The sequence below is a fragment of the Centropristis striata genome, chromosome 5, assembly GCF_030273125.1.
Source record: "Centropristis striata isolate RG_2023a ecotype Rhode Island chromosome 5, C.striata_1.0, whole genome shotgun sequence".
Lineage (NCBI taxonomy): Eukaryota > Metazoa > Chordata > Actinopteri > Perciformes > Serranidae > Centropristis > Centropristis striata.
Genome location: NC_081521.1, coordinates 35525072 through 35545680, shown reverse-complemented (window position 1 = coordinate 35545680; position 20609 = coordinate 35525072). Strand labels below are relative to the sequence as shown.

Here is a 20609-nt window from a genome sequence, read left to right as displayed (position 1 = left end):
CCTGTGACGACTGAATTTTGCCACTGCATGATAAATAAAGTCTTATCTTATTTTATCTTGGCTTATCCTAAATTACTTTTGGTACTTTAACCCTATAAAGCCAAGTGTATCATATTTGATACACAAGTTTATGAGACCTCTAAATCATCAGTGTGACTTTTTTTTTTCTTGAAAAACCTGATGTATACATGTGTTGAAGAAAAAAATATATAAACACCAGATGTAGCCCAAATAATTTGCAGGTTCCACTGGTGGATCCATCATTGCGGCATGAAAACTTCATATCAGCAGATGTATGATGTTGTCTTATTTGGAGAAAAAAAAATGTTGTATGTTTGAGAAAAATTTTAAAAGGAAAGTCAAAGTTTAATTGGTTAAAAATATTTTAAGGTTGCACGAAAAGACCCGGTGTATCAAATATGATGCAAATTAGAATTCATACATGCAAATTGATATTGATATTTTTTTTTTTTTTGGTTAGCAGGTTCAATAAACATAAATAGAATTTTCTGGCAATTGTTTCATGGTTCAGGCTTTATAGGGTTAAGCCTATTTCAATTCTTACACTTTATAGCCTACTTTGACTTAAGTAAGATTTTGAATGCATGACTTTTACTTGTAACAAAGGTATTTCTACAGTATGGCATTGCTACTTCTACCTAAGTAAAAAGATATTATTCCACCACTGTGGGTCTGAAGCCTTTTGGCTTCAATATTGCTTGTTTAAAAGGGGGGTTCTGGACCCAACCTGGCAACCCGTGAGGAGTCTGGTTGAGGAGAATATTGCCCACAGCAGACTCCAGACTACTTGGCATTAAAGACGACTAGTGGTGGAAGCTGCGGGAACCCGTCTTCAGAATCTACTGATCAGTTTTCTTGCCAGCACCAAGTACGTATTTATTAATGCTTTTCTGCTAACAGCGCTAATCATTAATCTAATCACTGTGCTAACAGCAGCTTCGCCGTTTAACGTCAAAGTTGAGCCGCTGAAGGATTGTTAGCTCTGAATAATAAAAGCTAGCTGCGTGCTAGCTACGGCTGCATCCAAAGGCTCCGTCCAAAAACAAGGCGTTTATACTTTAAGCTGCATTTAGTCTTTGTCAGTGGTGTTTTGAGAGTTCAGCGTTAGTTGCAAATGATTGCGGTCAGAGCCCTGCAAAGCTAGCTAATCACGCAACGTTAGGTAATGTTAGCAAGCTAGCGTCAACCCTCCGGACTTCAGCCCAGATATGTGAAATGAGCAGCAGTGGACGGGAGATCTGTCGCGTTAGAGAGAAAACCCGTTAGAAGTTAAAGCTAAATAGGTGCAGGTTGGATAGGCTACCACTTCATTCAGTCGTGTTTAATAAGGAATTAGCAGGGTTAGTTTGCTACCATTCACACCAAGTAGGTGGTTCATCTAAGATGTTTGTTCTTGAGATTGCAGGAATTTTAATGTTTTTTTACTGATATCTGGGAGGCTAATTTGACTTCTGCAGCAAACCTAATTACACAGACTTTGAGTTAGTATATTATGTAGATGCTAGCTAAACTGCGGCAATTGATGGCAGGGATCACTCTGTGATAGTCACCATATCACCCGTCTTTTATTCAGGATGTTTAGTTTTTTAGCCTGGATTAAGAAGTCCTCCATGATTAACTACAAAGAGTTTGCGCAAAGACAACTGGATCATCTTTGTGTCAGGGGAATAAGGGCTTTCACTGTGGTGGGGGTGATAAATATTTTAATTAAACTAAAATTGCAGCTTCATGAAAACTTGCAGCCTTGTTTGAGATCACTGACAGAAGTCCCTCTAGGTTTCCACCTACTCCTAAATCTGTCAACTTCTTCAATTCAAACAAACTTCAACGTCACCAGTTTTATTTAAATGCTGAGTAAGCACGTCTTCTGAGTTGCATCACAAGTGCACCTGGCTCTCTCTTGAAGAGTCAAGCACCATCCCTCTTGATAAACACAATGCTTCACAGAGTTTGCATGAGTGGTTACTGCAGTGTCACTTGTTTATTTTATGCCTATGTGGAGTTTGACGTCGGTAGAGGTGTGGTGGAACCAGGACCGTGGCATGCCAAGTCCTAATCAACAGGGTGTGGGTTTGTACATATTGTAAGTTTCTCTTTCCGCAGAAAGGGTCAGAAAGGGAAACCTACAAGTGGAGAAACAGCTGGCCCATTAAAACGAGCCCAGATTGCTGGAGGTCTGGTTGAAGCATTTTTAAGACTAGAGGGGACATAATTAAAGCAGACTTGGACAAGGCAGCAGTCAGCAAGAGCTTTTGAGGCAGCAGTGGTGTTTTGATTAATCAGCAGGGTGATGGCATCATTTCCAAGACAAACCAAGATTGTTTTAAAGACTTTCAGATGTTACTTTGCCAGCAATGTTAAATGCAGAAATGCTAAAATTGGTCTTTTTGTTGTAATGTGTCCTTGAATCAAAGCATTTTTTTGCTTGTAAAATAAATTGAAGGCTTCACTTTCATTTGAGAATGAATGAGAAATGCACCAAAAAAGTCACCAGAGCCTGGATAATGAGGGGTTTCTGAGAAGAAGAACAAATAATTCCCAATATGACTGATGTAGTGAAGTTTTGAGCTGGAATAAATTTAAACCCATTTTGTGGATTGTACACCAATTTTGCACCAATGTGGTTACATTGCAAATGTACTGGGAAGGCTCCTCATTAAACAAATAATTTTATTAAAGAATATTTAATGTTATTTTACATTACATTTTTCAAACAACTCTAGAAATGAACACAGAAGAATAAAAAGTAAAAATGTAATACATAGCAAAATAAACATCAGTATGGTAGTGTTGTCACAATACCTTTTAAAATGTTAGATTTTTATTAAAAGATAAATATACTAAGGATATAGCATGACATACCTCTTTATATTTTCTTGGCTAGTAGCAGAGAACGGCAGAAATAAACTTAAACAAGAACACAAACTTTTTTTTAATTAATTGATCTGGCAGAGAGCAGAGAGGGCAGCTGGTGCCCGGGTATCAATATTGCGGAAATGAGCATCGAAACCTCTTCAAATATTCTTTATCGATATTTCGATACAGTACTGTATGTCTATTTAATATCTATTTAAATAAAGAATAAACCAAAAAAGCTTTATAACAAGATTTCTGAATCATTTTCTGCATTATTTGTTCTGTTAATAAAAGGGTTTTCATGTGGTGTATTGGCGAAAACATATAATTCTTTATTTATAAAATCCATTTGCCAAAAGCAAAATGCTCCATTCTGTCTTCTTAGCATGACCGCAAGTCCTCTTTCTCAGTTTAATTTGAATATACAGTTTCAGTTGCAGTAACACTGCGAGTTGAAACAGTCGGAAGCCATTTGTGCCATCAGTTATGAGTTTGGCTTTAGGCAAATCCAAAATATTTTAGGTAGTTCTTGATCGGGTCTATTAAAAAACAGCTGTTAATGTGGCACATTCTTGAACCTACAGTCATCTTCAGCTCATTCAAAGGGCCGTGACTGTGAAGACGTGGTTAGTTTTCTGTGTAGCCTGCATAACCCCATCACTCACCACTCCCGCAGAGAAAAGGGAACTACCTTTCAAAGATGTGTTTCTCTGTCGTACAACTAATTTCCCCCTCCCTAAACTAAATGCAGCGTTTCTGCCAAGGACAATATTAACTGCAGATTTTTTTTGAGAATGCTCTGCCAGACAGACAATAACTTATTGAAATCTGTTTTTCATTCATGGTTCATAGCCAGGGGAAATGGACTTCATTTGCATTCATATTTTCAGATGTTACAAAAGTGGAGATTTGGTATCTGTGCATTTTTTTTTTTGCTTCAGATGGCATGGCGACAGTAACTTTGATTTGTTTCTCTTCTACATAGCACAAAACCTTCTTTTAAAAGTTCTTTCTCTCTCGTTTCCTCCCACAGATTTGGATCAACTTGGTGGAGAAACTAGAGGAAAACTAGGATCTTTGCCTAAATGGTGGAGGCCTGATCTGAACTTGTTCTTCCAATCCTGCTGCCAGTTGTGAGCCTTGTCTGCACCATCTCTAACAAGAAAAACTCAGTGCGAAAGTAACCATTCTTTGATCCCTTATTTGATCACCATCTCAAACACATTTAAAGTGTTATTTACAGTCTTGAGGAAGTACACAACTAAGCGTTTCCTGGTTTACTTCTGTGCGACATCATGGCCAAGAAAAACCAAAAGGGTATGTATTAAGTTTCTTTTTAAAAGAAATGAGCAGAATAAAAATCTATATTTTACTGTACAATCACACTGCAAAATATATCATTCCTGCGCAAGTGGCATTCATCATTTAGTTGAAATTTTAAAGTTAATAAAACAAGAAACTTGCATACTTGTTAAATAATTTAGTCCTAAAGCTATGGGTGTAATCTGACACACATTGCAATACTTTTACAGAGAATTTCAATATCTTTTTGAAGGGAAATGCTGTGAAGATTTACATAGACATTAACCTACTTTCATGCACGGGAAAAACAACTTTTATAAGGCATTTTTTCAAGAATGATCTGCCAGCATTTCCCCCCACTCTTGTCTTTAAATGGCCATAGAGCAACTTTGGACTTTACTCTGAGTTACCATACTCAGCTGTAGGGTTAAAAAGAAATGTCCTTAAACCCTTTAAAAAAAAGGGTATATATATGTTCTCAGACAGTTTTATTCTACGATTGATAACCGAAACTCCCTAAGGTTGTTCCACTTGCAAAAATGTGTTTTTGGAAGCCTTCATTAGTTATTAGTCATTTAAATCAGATGCAGATACAAGACTGTTCAGGCACAGATGTGATGTGAGTTTCTTTTTTATTTTCCCAAGCGCTCGCCAGTTGTGCTGCAAACTGAAGCGGCCATTCTTCTTAAATGGCTGGATTATATGTCCTTCAACCCTCACCATGCAGTTTACATTGTCCTATAGTGTGATGGGTGTATAAACAAATGCGGCTTATAGTAAACAAATCCATTAAAAAAAACAAACGTATTTGATAAGTCTACTTGTATAGAAAAATATGTTGACCGCTTTCTTAAATTTAGTTTTGCATGTTGATAAAATTGGATGTTCAAGTGTCAGTTTTGTTAACTATAGATGTGTAAAAATGTGAACAAATCTGCATGTGGTTCATAAATGTAGCTGTGTACTGTTTCCAGGAAATCTTTGTGATGATATCTGATGTTTGTTTTGTTTTGCAAATGATGCTCTCCAATGGTTTGCAAATAGGATTCAAGGTCTGCACAGACAATGGAGTTGGTCAATGGTGTTTTATTGTTTCTTTTTCTAGATACGTCTGGCGTGGTTTTTGACACTCGCTCAAAAATGGCGATGTCCCAGGGAGGAACAGCTGAGAGGATGAAGGAGAAGGTAAGATCTATCCACACTGCACACGACTGGCACCGAAACCTTGCAGGCTTTTAGTAAAGAGTTTAAATTTGCAGCATAAAATCATATGTTTTTTTTGTAATATGTATGGCATTAATCTTCTCCCTAAGTTAAACATTTCCACTCTGTGTTGGTGGATTTTCTCCTAAGCTTTTGATATTCAGTTTCATTAGTTGTGGGCTCTGCACTGCAGTTTTGGCAACAGTAAACGCGAGAGGGCAAGTTGTCAGAGCATGAGAAGCAGTAAGAGTACTGCTAAAAGAAAAATGCAACATTTAGAGCCTGTCTTGTCTGTATGAATTCACTGAAAATACCAACAGCTCAGCACCTCGAATCCCTTGAAAAAATGACTTTGTGATCTTGTCTAAACTGTAAATTAAACAATGCGATAATTTGCTAATCCGTTGAGACGTTTATTAAACTGGAAACTACAATCCATTAAACCCAATATTTTTAAAGCATCATCCCAACTTTTTTTGGAACCGGCTTGTTTTGTCATTATGTAATCTTAAAACGAGCCTTGTCCTCTTTGAAGCTGCTAATCCATAATGGAACCACTTGTTAATGGGAAAACGCACTGTGGTATCATAATGTTTTCATGGAGGGTTTTGGAATAACTGTGACCGCTGAAGAGCCCAACTTCAGTATAAACCAACTTGTGGTAATTCTCAAGTAGTAAACACACTGAGGTGAGCTTTAACAGCAGAGAGGATCAAACGAGAGTACAAAGCGTTTAGAGGCATCTTTTGTGCAGTAAATCTGTTACATTTCTGCTAGAGAGGAATTGAGGGTGGCTGAATTATAGTAATTGCTTCATATTTCTATTGGGAAGTCATAAAACACTATTCATTAAAGTGAAACTGCGACATGGCTGTTGTAAATATGAACAGCTGTACTCTTGTCCAGCGGCCTCCTGCTCAGTCACTCTGTCCTGTTTCTCTTCTTGTTTTCCTCTGTCAACATCCTCTTGAGTCCTGTCGCCTCTGCCACGGTGTCTGTAGAGGCTGCTGAACAGATACAGCAGGGACTAGGATAAATTTAAGCGCAGATCCCACTGGTCTGATCGCATGAAAAAGTTTTTTAATCAGATGTTGTGCATTTGGTGCTATGTTCTTCATACTATAACAGTTTAAGATAACATTTTATTTCAAAATAGCCTTGCCTAAACAATATTAAGGGTTATGAAAAGCTGTCTAAAATACTTAAATGGACATATTAAAATTGTCAATATTTGCATCGTAGCTTTGAATACGGGGCTGAGTCAATGTTCAAACACCACTGTGATGTTACAGTAAATGTTGAGTCATTGGGTGTTAATTGATATTAAAACCTGTTCCTCTCATCCTTTTCTTTCTACAGATCAGTGCCGTCAGGGCAGTTGTCCCCAACAAAAGTAACAACGAGATTGTTCTGGTGTTGCAGCATTTTGAGAACTCTGTTGACAAGGCCGTTCAAGCTTTCTTAGAAGGTATGAAGACATCACAGTTTAACCCCAAGAATGTGTCAATTTGATCCTCAAAGCTTATTTATCATGAGATGAACCTGATCTGCCCACTTCCTGAATATATATAAAAGCTGTATTTCCTGTATTACTGTAGTTTACCAGAATTCAGTCAGACCTGGCACGCTGCCCATGTTGCCTGTGCTTAGCGTGACCTTGAGAACAATTTTTTTTTTCGTGCAAGTCATGCTTTGCATTCACAAGTCTGGGCGTCATTTACATGCCTTGTAGTTTTGCAGATCTAATTATAGTACAAAAAGGCTGTCCCATGCACGTCACAGGTCTTTGTTCCTTTATTTGGCGGCATTTAAACAACACCTCAGGGCATTCAGATATACAGATTCCTCATCATTGTTTGCTTTGCACCTCAGGCAGTGCAGTTGAGATCCTGAAGGAGTGGAATGTCACCGGCAAAAAGAAGGTGAGAACCTGAACGCCTGCGTCTTACATGCCTCTGTGTTGAGCAAGCATAATCATGTTGCCCTAGTGCAGAGTGCTGAAAATCTAAAAATGTGATGTTCTGACTGCTCTTCTTTAAATGCAAACTCTGGATTGAGACAGCAAAGTGCAGTCTGAATACTTCTATTTGAGCTTTAGCTTAAATCTTTTCTCTCTCTGTGTGCACTGGAATTGTTCCGAGTCACTGCTCTGATTAGGAAAGAGATATTGAACAAAGAGGTTTGACATTGATCTCTCCATGTGCAGCCCAAGAAGAAAAAGAAGCCCAAGCCCCAGCCAGAGGCTTCAGCAGAGCCTGCTCCACCTGAGGCCACGTCGGCCGAGGAGGGCAAGGATGAGGTGAACGGTTTCCACGCCAACGGCTCAGTAATGGACGGAGAGTCGCTTGATTCTCTGAGTGAACAGTTGGATTCCGCCTCCCTGGATGCAGCCGAGCTGGACTCTGAACCCGCTACATCCGAAACCACCGGTAAACACAGTTTTTGTAGATGATGAAGGTAGAAGAAGGAGGGGCCGAGTCATGGATCATTTTAACTACATGTCAAACTTCTCTTTCTTTAGAGAACAATGCTTCTCTGAATGTTCATCGTTGACAGCTGTACTAGTATTTTCTAATTCTTTTGGGTCCCCTAATATGATTCTTGGCACTGCTACATCCGTTGTCTGTTGATTTCCAATAGCAGAAATTATTGCATGTAGACTTGGGGAAACTTCTCAAACAGAGTTGAACAGGTGGCCTGAAACGTTTCTCAGTGAGGCCCAAAAGCTTTTTTATGTTGTTACCTCTGCCAGTGAATTAATGTTATTAGTTAAGTTTGTTTCTGTCCGTCAGCAGAATTACTGGCCTGATTTATGAAACCTTGCAAGAGTGTAGCATGGGAAGCATCTTTTGAAGGTGCTGTACACGACTTTCAGAATGAAATTCTGTCTGAGACGGGATTGCTTCTACTTGGCTCTCACAAGAGTCTGATAAGATTCAATCTCAGTCAGGAATGGGGACATGCGGCTCTCACCTTTGACATCACAAGCAAACATAGACATGGCTTATCCAAAAATGGATAACAGATATCTGGGCCAAGATTACCTTTTCCATACACCGGCGACCGTTTACAGTCAGATTACCAACTTGAGGAGCGAGAATGGAGTTGGGGACAATGACTGTGGAAAAGTAAATATATTATGACTAAAAGTCTGCATTCAAACGTACTAGTATCAAAAGTAAAAGTACTTTGTTTGATTGTTTAAATTTTCCAATAATATTATTGGATTATTATTATTGATGTATGTTGAAGGTCATTGGAACTAAGTGCTCATTGTAACTACTTAATATACTGTTATGAAGTTTAATTTATAAAAAAAAAATAATAATAAAAATATAGTGTTTTATGTTAAATTAGTAATAACCAAAGTTGTGAGCTAAATGTAGTGGAGTAAGAAGTAAAAAGTTACATACAATGAATACAAAAATGCTCAAGTAAAGTACAAATATCACTTAAGTACTTGAGTAAATGTACTTAGTTACATTCCACCACTAATTAAAAAAAACCTTCTTCATTCATATGCAGATATCCTATTCAAACAGATTATCTAGTGGCGGACATGAACACGAGCAGGGCCAACAGCTTCAGTGGGACCAACATGCACGAACATGCACGCACAGCCAGACCGGCAAAAAACAGAGAAACTCAGATTACAACACACACAGAGGGAGCACAATTTCCTTCACTATGTCTTATACATAGAATAAGAAATAGTATAGAAGATTTTTAAATATTTTTAGTTCTATATTAATGTTCTGAATCTCGTGTACAGCAACTTCAGAGTGGATTCAAATCATGGGGCGGATATACAAATTATTTTTGAATAGTTCTAGTTACTTTGTGTGAGTGAATGTTTTTGTAATAAATTACTATATGCTAAATTGGCAAATCTATTTCTGGGAATTATCAGATCTGATCCAACCCTTTCCCTTCCTTTACTAAAAAAAGTGTTTAATGTGTTTATGTGTTATTTGATGCACTTGGAGAACCTTAAGAGAAACGGCCCTAATAATCTGCTGCTGACCGACTTGTGGGCTAATTTGGCTCATCTCTATTTTAAGCATTTTGTGTGGAAAGTTAGTTTGGAAAACGTCTTACTTGTTATTAAGTCATCCGTCTTCTCACAGGTGCAGAAGCAGAAAGTCAAGGTAGCGCTCCAAGTCCCCCTTTACAGCAAGGAGGGAGGAATCACCATGGTCCCAGAGGCAACAAGAACCGACACAGGCAGGGCTCAAATTCACATCCACCCACTTCCTCATTTCCACCCAGTGATGAACAAGGAGCATCCACCAAGAAGATTGGTGAGACACCTTGTACTTCTTACTGTCCAAATGATTTTGTTCTGCATGTAGTTTGAGAATACAGTAATTAATAAGGCACAGGTAAAGCCTCATTTGGGACATTATCTATCATAGCACTTCTTCAACTTGTACCTAAATCATGTTTAACATCTTCCCCTCAGCTACCAACATTGAGCGCTCTGTGAAGGACCTGCAGAGATGCACCGCCTCGCTGACTCGCTACAGGATGGTGGTCAAGGAGGAGATGGATTCCTCAATCAAGACGATGAAACAGACGTTCGCTGAGCTCCAGAGCTGGTGAGAACATTTTTTTATATTTGCCTCTGGTTATGACTGTAGTTGAATGTTGGTAAACACAGTAAAGGGTTTTTCCCCTGCATGAACTTTCCCAGAGCAGGTGCTGAATGATAGAAGAGAAAATAATTCAGAGATTGTACTTTTTTAATGTTGCAGAAAGTTTAGTGGCAGGGGAACTGCAGCCCAGAACTCAGGATTAACCCATTAAGGCCTAAAGCGCCTGGAAAAAAATGCCTGGAAAACCTATGGGCGATTTTCAAATGACCCCCTAAAACCTGAAGTTTTTCTGGAAATTCAACACCTACTAAATAATAGATTTTTCAGCCTCTGTAGCAGATAAAAATGAAATTCAAAAAAGTATTTGAGAGCTTATACCTGTGGCTTTCATACAAAGTTGAGTTTATTTGTCCAAACCTTCAATAAAGTTTTTTAAAAAATCACCAAACACAGCAAATGTTACATTTGACTGAATAAAAAATCCTATGCATAATACTAATACATGCCCATTAGCAAGATGCAAACATGATATGACCATTGGAAGAAATAGACATAGTTTTCATTAGCCTACTGTTATAAAAAAAAAATTATCATAATAATAATAATAATAATAAATAATAATACATTTTATATATTGCACTTTTCAGGGTACTCAACGACGCATAAAGTAATATAAGACATAAACAGTCATGATTTCTTATATCATCATCACAATCAATTAGCCTATTATTATTAATATTCATATATTATTAATAATATTATTATTATCTCCAGATGGCCACAAATCTGTCTTTTCTTCAGTGAAAATATGTCGTCTAAAAACGTATTCATCATCCATAAATGCCGGTCGATTGGTTCCGAGGGTTCAAAGTCCGGATCAGCAATTAAATCATCGGCGCTGTTTTCATCAGATCGCTTCCATCACTTACTGCTGAGCTCCTCCGCTATAGTCGTCTTCCTCCATGATTTATAAGTTCTGGAAAAGTCCGATGTTGCATTGCAACACTCCTGCATGTATTTTGATCATGATTCTGATGCATTTCATTGGCCAAGAGACCGAAAATAGGTGGAAAAAAATACAAATACTACAAAATGACATATCCGCTACCTTAATGGTAGAGTGACGCAACAGCGCTCCCGGTTTTAATGGTAGAAATGCGGTAATGCTTTCCCGGCGTCAATGGGTTAAAGGAAAGTCATACAGGAATACACAAAAGGAACTACAGGTTCCTCTGAGTCTGTACTTCCTGGAACTGTTAGTCAAAACAGTGTTTCATGGTAGTTTTACTTCATGTAACATGTTTGTGTGTCGTTGTATTTCTGTAACTTCAGCTGTACCATCATTGTGTCAAAGGGTATCTATCTTATCTTTGTCCAACATGATTACACCGGGGCTTTGCATAATAAGAAACAGACTGTTCCATACATTTAACCCCCAGTAGCTTTTACACAGCCTCTGATGTAACAAGGCAAATACTACAGACTAAAAATATTAGACTTTGTGTGTCATTTTGTTTCAAGCTTTAACCCTTTTGCACATGTAACATTTTACTCACTGTGGCCTAGTTTTTGTCTGCAATATTTAAGTCCTGCACCTCTATAGAAACCGCACAATCATGGCTCGGTGCAAGGCCACAGCATCACAACAAAGGGCAGAAAAACACATTAAAAAATGATCATCAAAACCAAACCTGAAAAATCAAACAGAGGGGGAAAAAATGGTAACAGAAGCTATAATATAAGAAAACGTTTTTATAAGAAAAAAGAGAAACATTTTGGTGAAAGGCAGCTATAAACAGGTGAGTCTTTTTTTAAAATATTAAAAAACTTTTTGAGCAGACCTGCAGGTTTCTGGGAGTTTGTTCCAGATAAACAGACCATAGAAACTGAACGCTGCATCTCAGAAGGTCACTAATGTATGTAGACAGAACTAAAGAATGTCTTTTTTTGCTAAATAACTGCCATAAATCGTTAATTTCTTAATTTCTTTGACATTTCATTTTGCAAAAATGTGAATAAAATAAAAAAAAATTGCCCACAATTGGTCGTAATATTGGGGAATATGGGCTTCACCTGCTATACATTTTGAAGTATTTACATTTTTACAACATCTCTTGTCCTCTTCTCTCGCTCTGTTTCAACAGCCTGCAGTTCAGTCTGATTTCTACTGAATTTTAATATGTGACTCAGCCCGTTTCTGCAGAGTCATTGGCTGATTATGGGGTTCAGAGGGTTAATCAGTCGTCACTAGGCTGTACATGTTAGAGTGCAAGAAACTGGTTGCATCTACTCAGGCTTGTTCTAAGATTAGCTTTATGAACTTTGTAGATACTCCGAGCATAGGTGTGATAAGATCGATGTCACCTCTTCTTAGCATTGATAATTCATTTAGGCCATGATAAGTTACTGCATCTAAATATGAAAAACACAAGCTTAAAAGGATATTCTGCTTTCCAGTAGCATGTATTACGCAAATATGTACCTAAATGAACGATTCAAGTTCAAAAGTCTTATTAGTACGTGTTGTATTTTATGTCACAGAGACATCCTTCATTCCTCATTCCTCTTTCTAAAAAGCTGAAACATGATGCTGTGATTTCCTTTCGATAAGAATAATGGATATCCATTTAGCTCTACTCTTCTCAGCTCCCCACAGCTACTGTACTGGCCTGTAAAAGTTGAACACTTGAACAAAGATAAAAGACAGTTTGTTCTGCTAGAGTGCAACAACTACAGATCCCACGAGGCTCTGACAGCACTTCTGTGGCTGAGACTTGTTTGTAAATTGCAAGGTGCCCATTTTAAGCAACCAGTACAGATGCTAGATCCTTGCTTTTTTTGTGGAAAATGGACATAAAAAACACCAGTATGGCTTTTTTTAATTTATTGGCATATTTGTTTTGCATTGTGACTTTTAAATAAACAGAAAACTGCTTTCACTTCCATGTTTGTGCAACATTCCTGCTCATACAAAACAATAAAACTTAAATTATAACAGAATGCATCAAATTCAAGATAAATGATTCACAAACCAGGAAGCTTTTGTCTTTTTTACCGTATTCAATTGAATGTCGCGAAGGATTTGCAAATCACTGACCAGTGTTATTGGAATTGTTTCGTAATCTCAGTGCATCATTCACAATATTTCTTCTCATCTTGATGTGAGAGAAGAAAAATTACTCCTTCTCCTTTCTTTTTTTTCTCAGTTTAATGGACAGAGAAGTGACTCTACTGGGAGAAATGGACAAAGTGAAAGCAGAGGCCAGTAAGTACTGTGTTTTATTTTTTATTTGTTCCAAGTATGTAGACTGAACCGAACCCCGCTTGTCATATTACCAGCAGCTGTAATGATCACCTGACTCAAGGGCCTGCAGCATCTGACCTAAATCACTTCCGGAGAGGTAGTAAAAGAGATTGTTGTGTCCCAGTTTCTTCAAAACTGCAGTGGTGCCCTCGGGGTCCTGATATACCTAGAGCATACCACTCTGTGTGTGTGCATGTAACATGACAGAGCAGGACTGCATATTTGCACAAGTAGGCCATTCTCTCTTATTCTGTCCTCTCAGTGAAGAGTGTTGTGTGTTCAAGGCCTGGAAAAAGTGAATAGTGTCAGGTGTCAAGGGAGACTCAATGCCGTCTTTGTGCAAGGTGATTGGGGAATTGAGAGGAAAGCGAAGAAACTCTAGTATTTCTTTGACATCACAAAACCCAGGATTCCTCAAAATGTTCCTGCTACTAATCTCCTTCCTGTGTTCGACTCGTGTTTAACTGATGAATCCTTTACAACATGTTGATCTCCTGCAGAAAAAGTAAAATATTATTTATAAACCGCTCTTAATGTAGGGATTCAAAATGTAAAAAAAAATGTACAAACAAAAGGATGTTCTCAGTATTCCCACTACACAGATTTTTTTTTTTAAACGGACGGTCTATTTGCACCACGAGTGAATGGTCACAGGGCAGCTCACAATCCCGCGTTATTATGCATTTCATGACAACACCCGCCCTGCCATGCTAGGATTAGTCAGGGCTGTGCCTTGCATCCTAGGGGTCTAACGTTAAAAAGTGCATGGAGAGTTGGTTCACTCAGCTAGGAAGTCATGGGGGCATCAAACATGGGGTCATGGATTCGACTCCCCACTTCGCCGTGGAGAAACATGTTTTGTTCAGTTAAGTGTGGATTGGTGGGAAAATGTTAAGGTTGTTGATCAGTTGGTTGGTTGACAAAAATAACGGGAAACGGTAACTTTAGGGTTAACTTATAAAGCCAATGTGTGAATATAGAGCTCTTTTACCATGTTCATGCAAATATGGCTCGGCACATCCAGAAGTATTAATTTTTTTATTAAATTCTACCTATCATAAGTCACTTTTGATTTGTTGCTGCTTGTATTGCCATGATATACACACAGTTGTAAATGGTCACATTGGTGTTAATAGCATCTGACTTTAAAAAAACCACACACACATTTTTATACATAAACAGATAATGCGATTATAAACACTGAAATAAATATTATATGGGTCGGTGGCTGACATGATGCACTGAGCACACAGCAGGGGACTCTTCTCTCCTCGCAGAAGGGAGAGCAGCGAGCACTAAGTTCGTGGCCCCAGGAAGTAGCCAGGTCCGGACACAGTGCTGCAGAGCTGTGAGCCTCTCAGCCCGGTCCTGGTCTTTCTAAGCCGACCTTGCGGCGCAGCGCCATGACCCGCCAAGTCGGATCCTCCGGGGCAGACCGCACTGAGAAGTGAACAAATATTTTCGGCTCATGGTGACACAACAGCACGGGGGTGGCTGCCGACCTTGAAACTAAATCATTTTCGTTCACTTTAGACCTTTTCTTAGATAAATTAAAGCGTAAAAAAATGTTTTAAACAATTTAAGAACTTACCATAACCTGCTGCTTGCTTACATCATTTCACCCCTTGCACTTGTATCAGTGAAGCATGCAGCTTAGGGAAATATTTGTCGAACAGATTTTTCCAGACAAAAGGGACAAAAATCTGTATTGATTAGTACAGTCTAGTCCTTATTGATCTGTACTGTAGATATCAGAAGTAGCACCAGTATTAAGTTCCAGCTTGTTATAGTCATTATTGTGCACTTGGAACTGAAACAAGAACCTGTTCCTGTTTAAATTTGCAGACATGTTCATGCTAAGCTTAAAATTTCTTTACAAGTGAATTCTTGTATTCGTATTGAGCTGCTGCTCAGAGGTATCTTTGTCTCTTTCTGCCCTTCCAGTTGTCACTCTGGTTGAACTATTGTACTGAGTTTTGTTCTCTATGTTGGAAACAAACCCTTTGTACAAAGTAACGTCTATTTATAAAGAGGGCTTTCTACAAACTAAAAGCATGAAGACCTTTCAGAAATATAGAGTACTACTCAGTGGAGCTTTTGTGTCTGGATATTCCAAATGTTCGAACAGCGGTGTACATGGTATCTTGATTTGAAAATGGTTTATCTTTGACCCTTGTTTACCTTTTTAGATGCTGAGTCAGCTGTACTTTGCACTTGTCATATCAAACGAGTACAGCTGAGCTCTTACAGGAAAACTGAAACTTACTGGGCCTGCAGGGAATATCAATAGCACAGAAACGGAAATGAATTCGATTTCAATTCCAACTTTATTAAGTGTGCAATTAATGAACGGTCCAGAGCACAATGAAATATAAATACAAGGAAGAAAAGGACAGATAATGAAGAAGGAAATATAAAGTTAATATATAAATAAAAATAAACACAATGTACAACTTTGATCAATTAAAGTAATTACAGAATTTTAAGAATCTGCAACTATTTTGAGAATCCATCTTTTCTAACATTCTTTAATTGCAGCTTTTCAGTTTGGTGATTTTCTATTATTTGATAATCAAGTGAATATCTTGAGCTCTTTTTCTTTTGGTCAGACAAGAGAAGGAAGTTGAAAGCACCTCCTCGGGTTCAGGAAACTCAAGAGGACATTTATCTTCTAAACAATTAATCCATAAAGTAATTCCCAGATTAGCCCTGTGATGATCTGTGCACATGTCCAGTGTGTACCCTGTCAGCTGGGAATGACTTCAGCCTCGTTAGACTAAGTGGCTACAGATAATGACTGAACTAACAATTGCCAGATGGATCAACAATGAAAATATCTGAGGAAAGAGAAGGACTTTTTGGTGACATCGTGTGTCCAACATGTGCATATTCATAGATTTTGGAATGGGAGGAAAAAAAAAAAAAAATGTATTTTCATTGTGTTGTTAAAAGATTTCTGAAGAGCATTTAAAGTAGACTCTCTCCACATCTAAAAAGATCGAGAACTCCCTGATGTTGAGGACACCTGAAGATATTTAGTTACATAGAGAGGTAAATAGGTCCTAACTGGACATAACCTTTCAGAGTCATTATCTCTGATAATGATATCTGATCTCTGATCTAACTCTGATACGGAGACACCATGCACAAGAAAGCCTTATTATTGGTTTCATAAAGAAAATGTGATTTGTTTCATATTTGATTTGTTCATATCATATTTGTGTTTTAGTGATGATTTTGGACGCCCGGCAGAAGAGAGCGGAGGAGCTCAGACGGCTGACGGACCGGTCGGCGTCCATGTCTGAGGAGCAGCTGTCTGAACTGCGTGCAGACATAAAGGTACTCAAACAATACTTGGACTTCCATCAATGTTTGTCTCGACAACACGTCTCACAGACATGAATAAATGACAGTGAAGTGGGTGGGAAAGTGAAAAGCAAATTTAAAAGGTCATTCGTTGCGATTTTGTTGTTTTTTAAGGTAAAATACAAGCATTAATATTAATTTGAAATAAAAAGCAAAATGCATTTAGCTGCACTGGTAGTGAACATAACTTTCTTTCTCTTGTTTTCCGCAGCACTTTGTGAGTGAGCGTAAATATGATGAAGATCTTGGGAAAGCTGTAAGATTTACATTTGAACTTGAACCTCTGAAGACGAGCATCACAGGGTTCGGATCAGGTACAGTATCATTTTCATCTTTCGTTTTTATTTGTTAAAAAAAAATCCTTGAACAATATTCCTCTCTCCCATTATATTTAATGATAGTAAATTATATAAAACTCCTTCCCCAGAAATCAAAATGCAAGAATTTCCGCTGTTCAGTTTGAGCATTTTAAAAAGGTCACATCCACTATTACAGCAGACTGGATGTACAGTCACGGTGGATAATAGGCTTATTATTATAATATGTGAGATCACAGCGAAAATATGTGTCAAAGACTTGGAGGGAAAAGCCAAGGCTATAATGTGTCTGTTAATGGATGAAAGCTGCTCTGTCGTGTGAAATTGCTTTGAGTGGTCGCTTTGACTAAAATAACCTGTAAATCCAGACCACATTAAGAATAAGTAATAGTTGAATAAATAGTTAAAAACCATTTTCAAGCATAGTTTTTAAAAATAGGTTTTCATAGTGTAGCTTATTGGAAACCATATACACTGATACCAGCATGTCTGTGATGGGCCAATAAAATTGCTTGTGATCTGTTACTGTGAGTGATTTTAATACTTTTTGTTTCTCTACAGTTTACCATCCACGTACAGGCTACTCAAACAGGTCCCGTTGTAGCTCCACATCCTCTTCTGTCGCCAGCCCGAGCCTCCAGGAAACTCCTCCTCCTCCCACCCAGACCCAAAGCGTCCCCAGTGAACACCGTCCTCCACCAAACAAACAGGTCAGCTCTTGTGTTTTCATTCAGACCATAAAGGTGTTGGTTCACTTCAGCGAGCAAAGTGTTCACTCTTTTTTCACATTTTGCTATGTTGCATTTATTTTTTCGCCTCATCAATCTACACTCACTACACCATAATGCCAAAGCGGAAACAACATTGCTAATTTATTACAAAATAAAAACTGAAATATCACATTGACATTAGCATTCAGACCTTTTCACTCAGTACTTATTTGAAGCACCTTTGGCAGCGATTACAGCATCAAGTCTTTTTGGTAATGATGATGATCAAGAGAAATGGGACCTGAGCTAGATTTCAAGTGTCATAGCAAAGGGTATGAATACTTAATACACCATAATAACAAATTGGATACAGAATTTGACTTGAGTGTAGATTGATGAGGGGGGGAGATGAATTCAAATGATTTTAGGATAAAGTCCAATCCCCTGCGTTTTTGTTACGTGTCAAGTCTATTTTTGAACAATTAGGGAAGCGTTTTTTTTTGCATAGACAGCTGTTTTAAATCACAAATAGTGGGCGGAGAAATATAATCAATCAATCAATCATTATATACAAACATTGTTGATTTCTTCCCATGAAGCCGACATGAAAACTATTCAGTAAATCAGTAAATTTCTGCCGTCGGTCAGCCTGCTGAAGGCAGTTTAGCCTGCATGCTGACAGACGGACCGGGAGCCTTGATTGATCAGATTAACATGCAGTAAATTAGTTAAAAAAACACATACAGCGTAATATTTGTGTCATTTAAACGGCTGTTTATGCAGAAAACGTTACAAAAAAAGAATTGCACAATAAACAGTGGGATTCCCAGTATGGTTGCAACATAACAAAAAGTTAAAAAAAAGGGAAGGGGTCTGAAAACGTTCTGAATTCACTGTAATAAGTTGTGCTCGCTCACTGTCTTTTAATTCTCCTCTCAGATTTTCCAAGGCAACAGGCGTACTTTCCAAGGACAAGGGTATCACTCGGGCGGTCAGAGGTATAACGGCGGTTCGTATCATGACAGGAACCCCGGCCGTGCTAACCACCGCTACCAAAGCGACAGTGGCTCTTCTGGTCCTTCACAGCACTCGCACAGCTCCAGAGGTCCCCACCATTCCTCCACGTCCTCCAACAACCAAGACCGACCCTCTCATAACGGGCTGCCCCAAAGGCTTCCGCGGACACACTGCCCTTGACATTGGAAATCCCGCGCTTAAAAAAACCCATCTACTAACCCTCGCACTCCCCCCTCCCCGTATCCTCCCCAGACCCTCCACACTCTCCCCCGTACTAACTCCTCTCGATGAAGAATAGAATACAAGTTTACATATTTCCGTCAGTTGAGCTGTAGTGCCACCTCTCTACATCCATTCATCCTTCGAACTTGAAAAAGCTCTCACTCACTTCTCATCTGTAATCGCTCTTCCTTTTCCTTTTTCCCTTCCTCGTTAAGATAACAGCTCCTATCTTTAGGCCCCTTTGAGAGATCTCATTGCTACGCTATCATCAGTATGATTTTCATTTTTTGCAGTTAAGCTCTCCGCCATAGACTGACATGATTACCTGCAACAATTTGTGCACTATTGAAGTCGAACTCTTAGTACTATTTCTATTTTTGCTGTGGCTTATGTCAGCTCTCTGATTTGCACCTCAGATCTTCTTCTTTTTTTGTGTTTGTTCTCGTCTCCCAGAACCATTTCAATGCCTTCACTGTGGGAAGTGTAGTGAAAGCGCAAAAGTAGTTCTAGCATTAGAGATTTCTGTCATCAGGAGAGTAGACATGCAATCAACACTACAGACTATCGTTAATCTTTACAAGGTAAAAAAAAAAAAAATCAAACATATCAAACTGTAATCCAGAGCTTTTCGTATGGCTGCTACAAACCATAGGGAACTTGTAAACACTAGGACTAGAATGTGTTTGAGAGTAACTCTGTGAACTCAGAGGCTGCCCTCTGGAAGGAAAACGTCGACATTTGAGAAAAGGCTCAGCTTGGATAAGAAGATAGATACCACTCTCATGTCTGTACAACAAATATGAAGATATCGCCACAAAATCAAGCTACCAGCACCTCCAAATTTCAAACTTTCTATCTTGTTTATTTCCTCCAAAAATTGAAGTGTTAAAACCACAAGTTTTGGTTTTATGGCAGAAGACACCTAGCAGTTTTCTTATTTACCAGTCTTTATGCTAAGCTAATCAGGCTTCATATTTACCACACAGACATGGCCGTAGTAGCAATTTTCTTAAACGTGCTTTTTCCAAAATTGTCGAGCTGTTCCTTTTTAAAGCGACAGTTGGCCCTGAAATCAAAAATGTACATTTCTTTCTCTTACCTGTAGTGCTATTTATCAGTCTAGATTTTTGACAATGTCAGTTGGCACATAAGATATACTGTCTTTTTACAGTTTTCAATTTCATTTATGGCACAAAGAAATAGCAAATTTTCACTTTTTTTTTTTTTTTTTAAAGACCAACTTTTTTCAGTCAGGGTTGTATACGGTACTTCACTTGTGCTGCTCAAAGTGCCATAAAATACATTTTGAAAAGCTCAACCCAATCGAACTTGACCTCTGGTGGCACATGCTGCATACTGCAACACTAAATACAGCATCCGTTCAATACTTCAACTCAAAGGGCAGTGTCTGTCATTTTGGCTGCATGGAAAATTATACCATCAGGAATTCTAAAATATCCTGGTATACTGTAATACTCTGGCCAGAGCATAGCCTGGTTAATGAAGAAACATTTTTTTCTTGTGTAGTTCCTACATGAAGCTCACACCTAACCAATGTAGGCTGATAAATAGCGCCTTAGATAAGAGAATAAATGTACATTTTTGATTTTGGGGGTGCACTGTCCCTTTAAATGTTGCCTGAGACGGTGAAGTTTCGCCCTCTCACTGGCCAACGGTTAGCATGTGTGCTGTTGTT

At 38.4% G+C, this 20609-nt stretch overlaps 1 protein-coding gene across 1 annotated transcript; it reads left to right on the top strand.

The window, feature by feature from the left end:
- The first annotated feature begins 769 nt into the window (after positions 1-769).
- Positions 770-20144, top strand: spats2 (spermatogenesis associated serine rich 2). Its single transcript, XM_059333021.1, has 13 exons — positions 770-889; positions 3911-4194; positions 5285-5364; positions 6742-6850; positions 7255-7304; positions 7589-7811; positions 9510-9683; positions 9845-9980; positions 13184-13242; positions 16511-16620; positions 16859-16961; positions 17526-17674; positions 18614-20144. The coding sequence occupies exons 2-13, from the start codon at positions 4173-4175 to the stop codon at positions 18869-18871; spliced, it is 1473 nt and encodes a 490-aa protein (XP_059189004.1). The 5' UTR covers positions 770-889; positions 3911-4172; the 3' UTR covers positions 18872-20144.
- Positions 20145-20609: the final 465 nt, after the last annotated feature.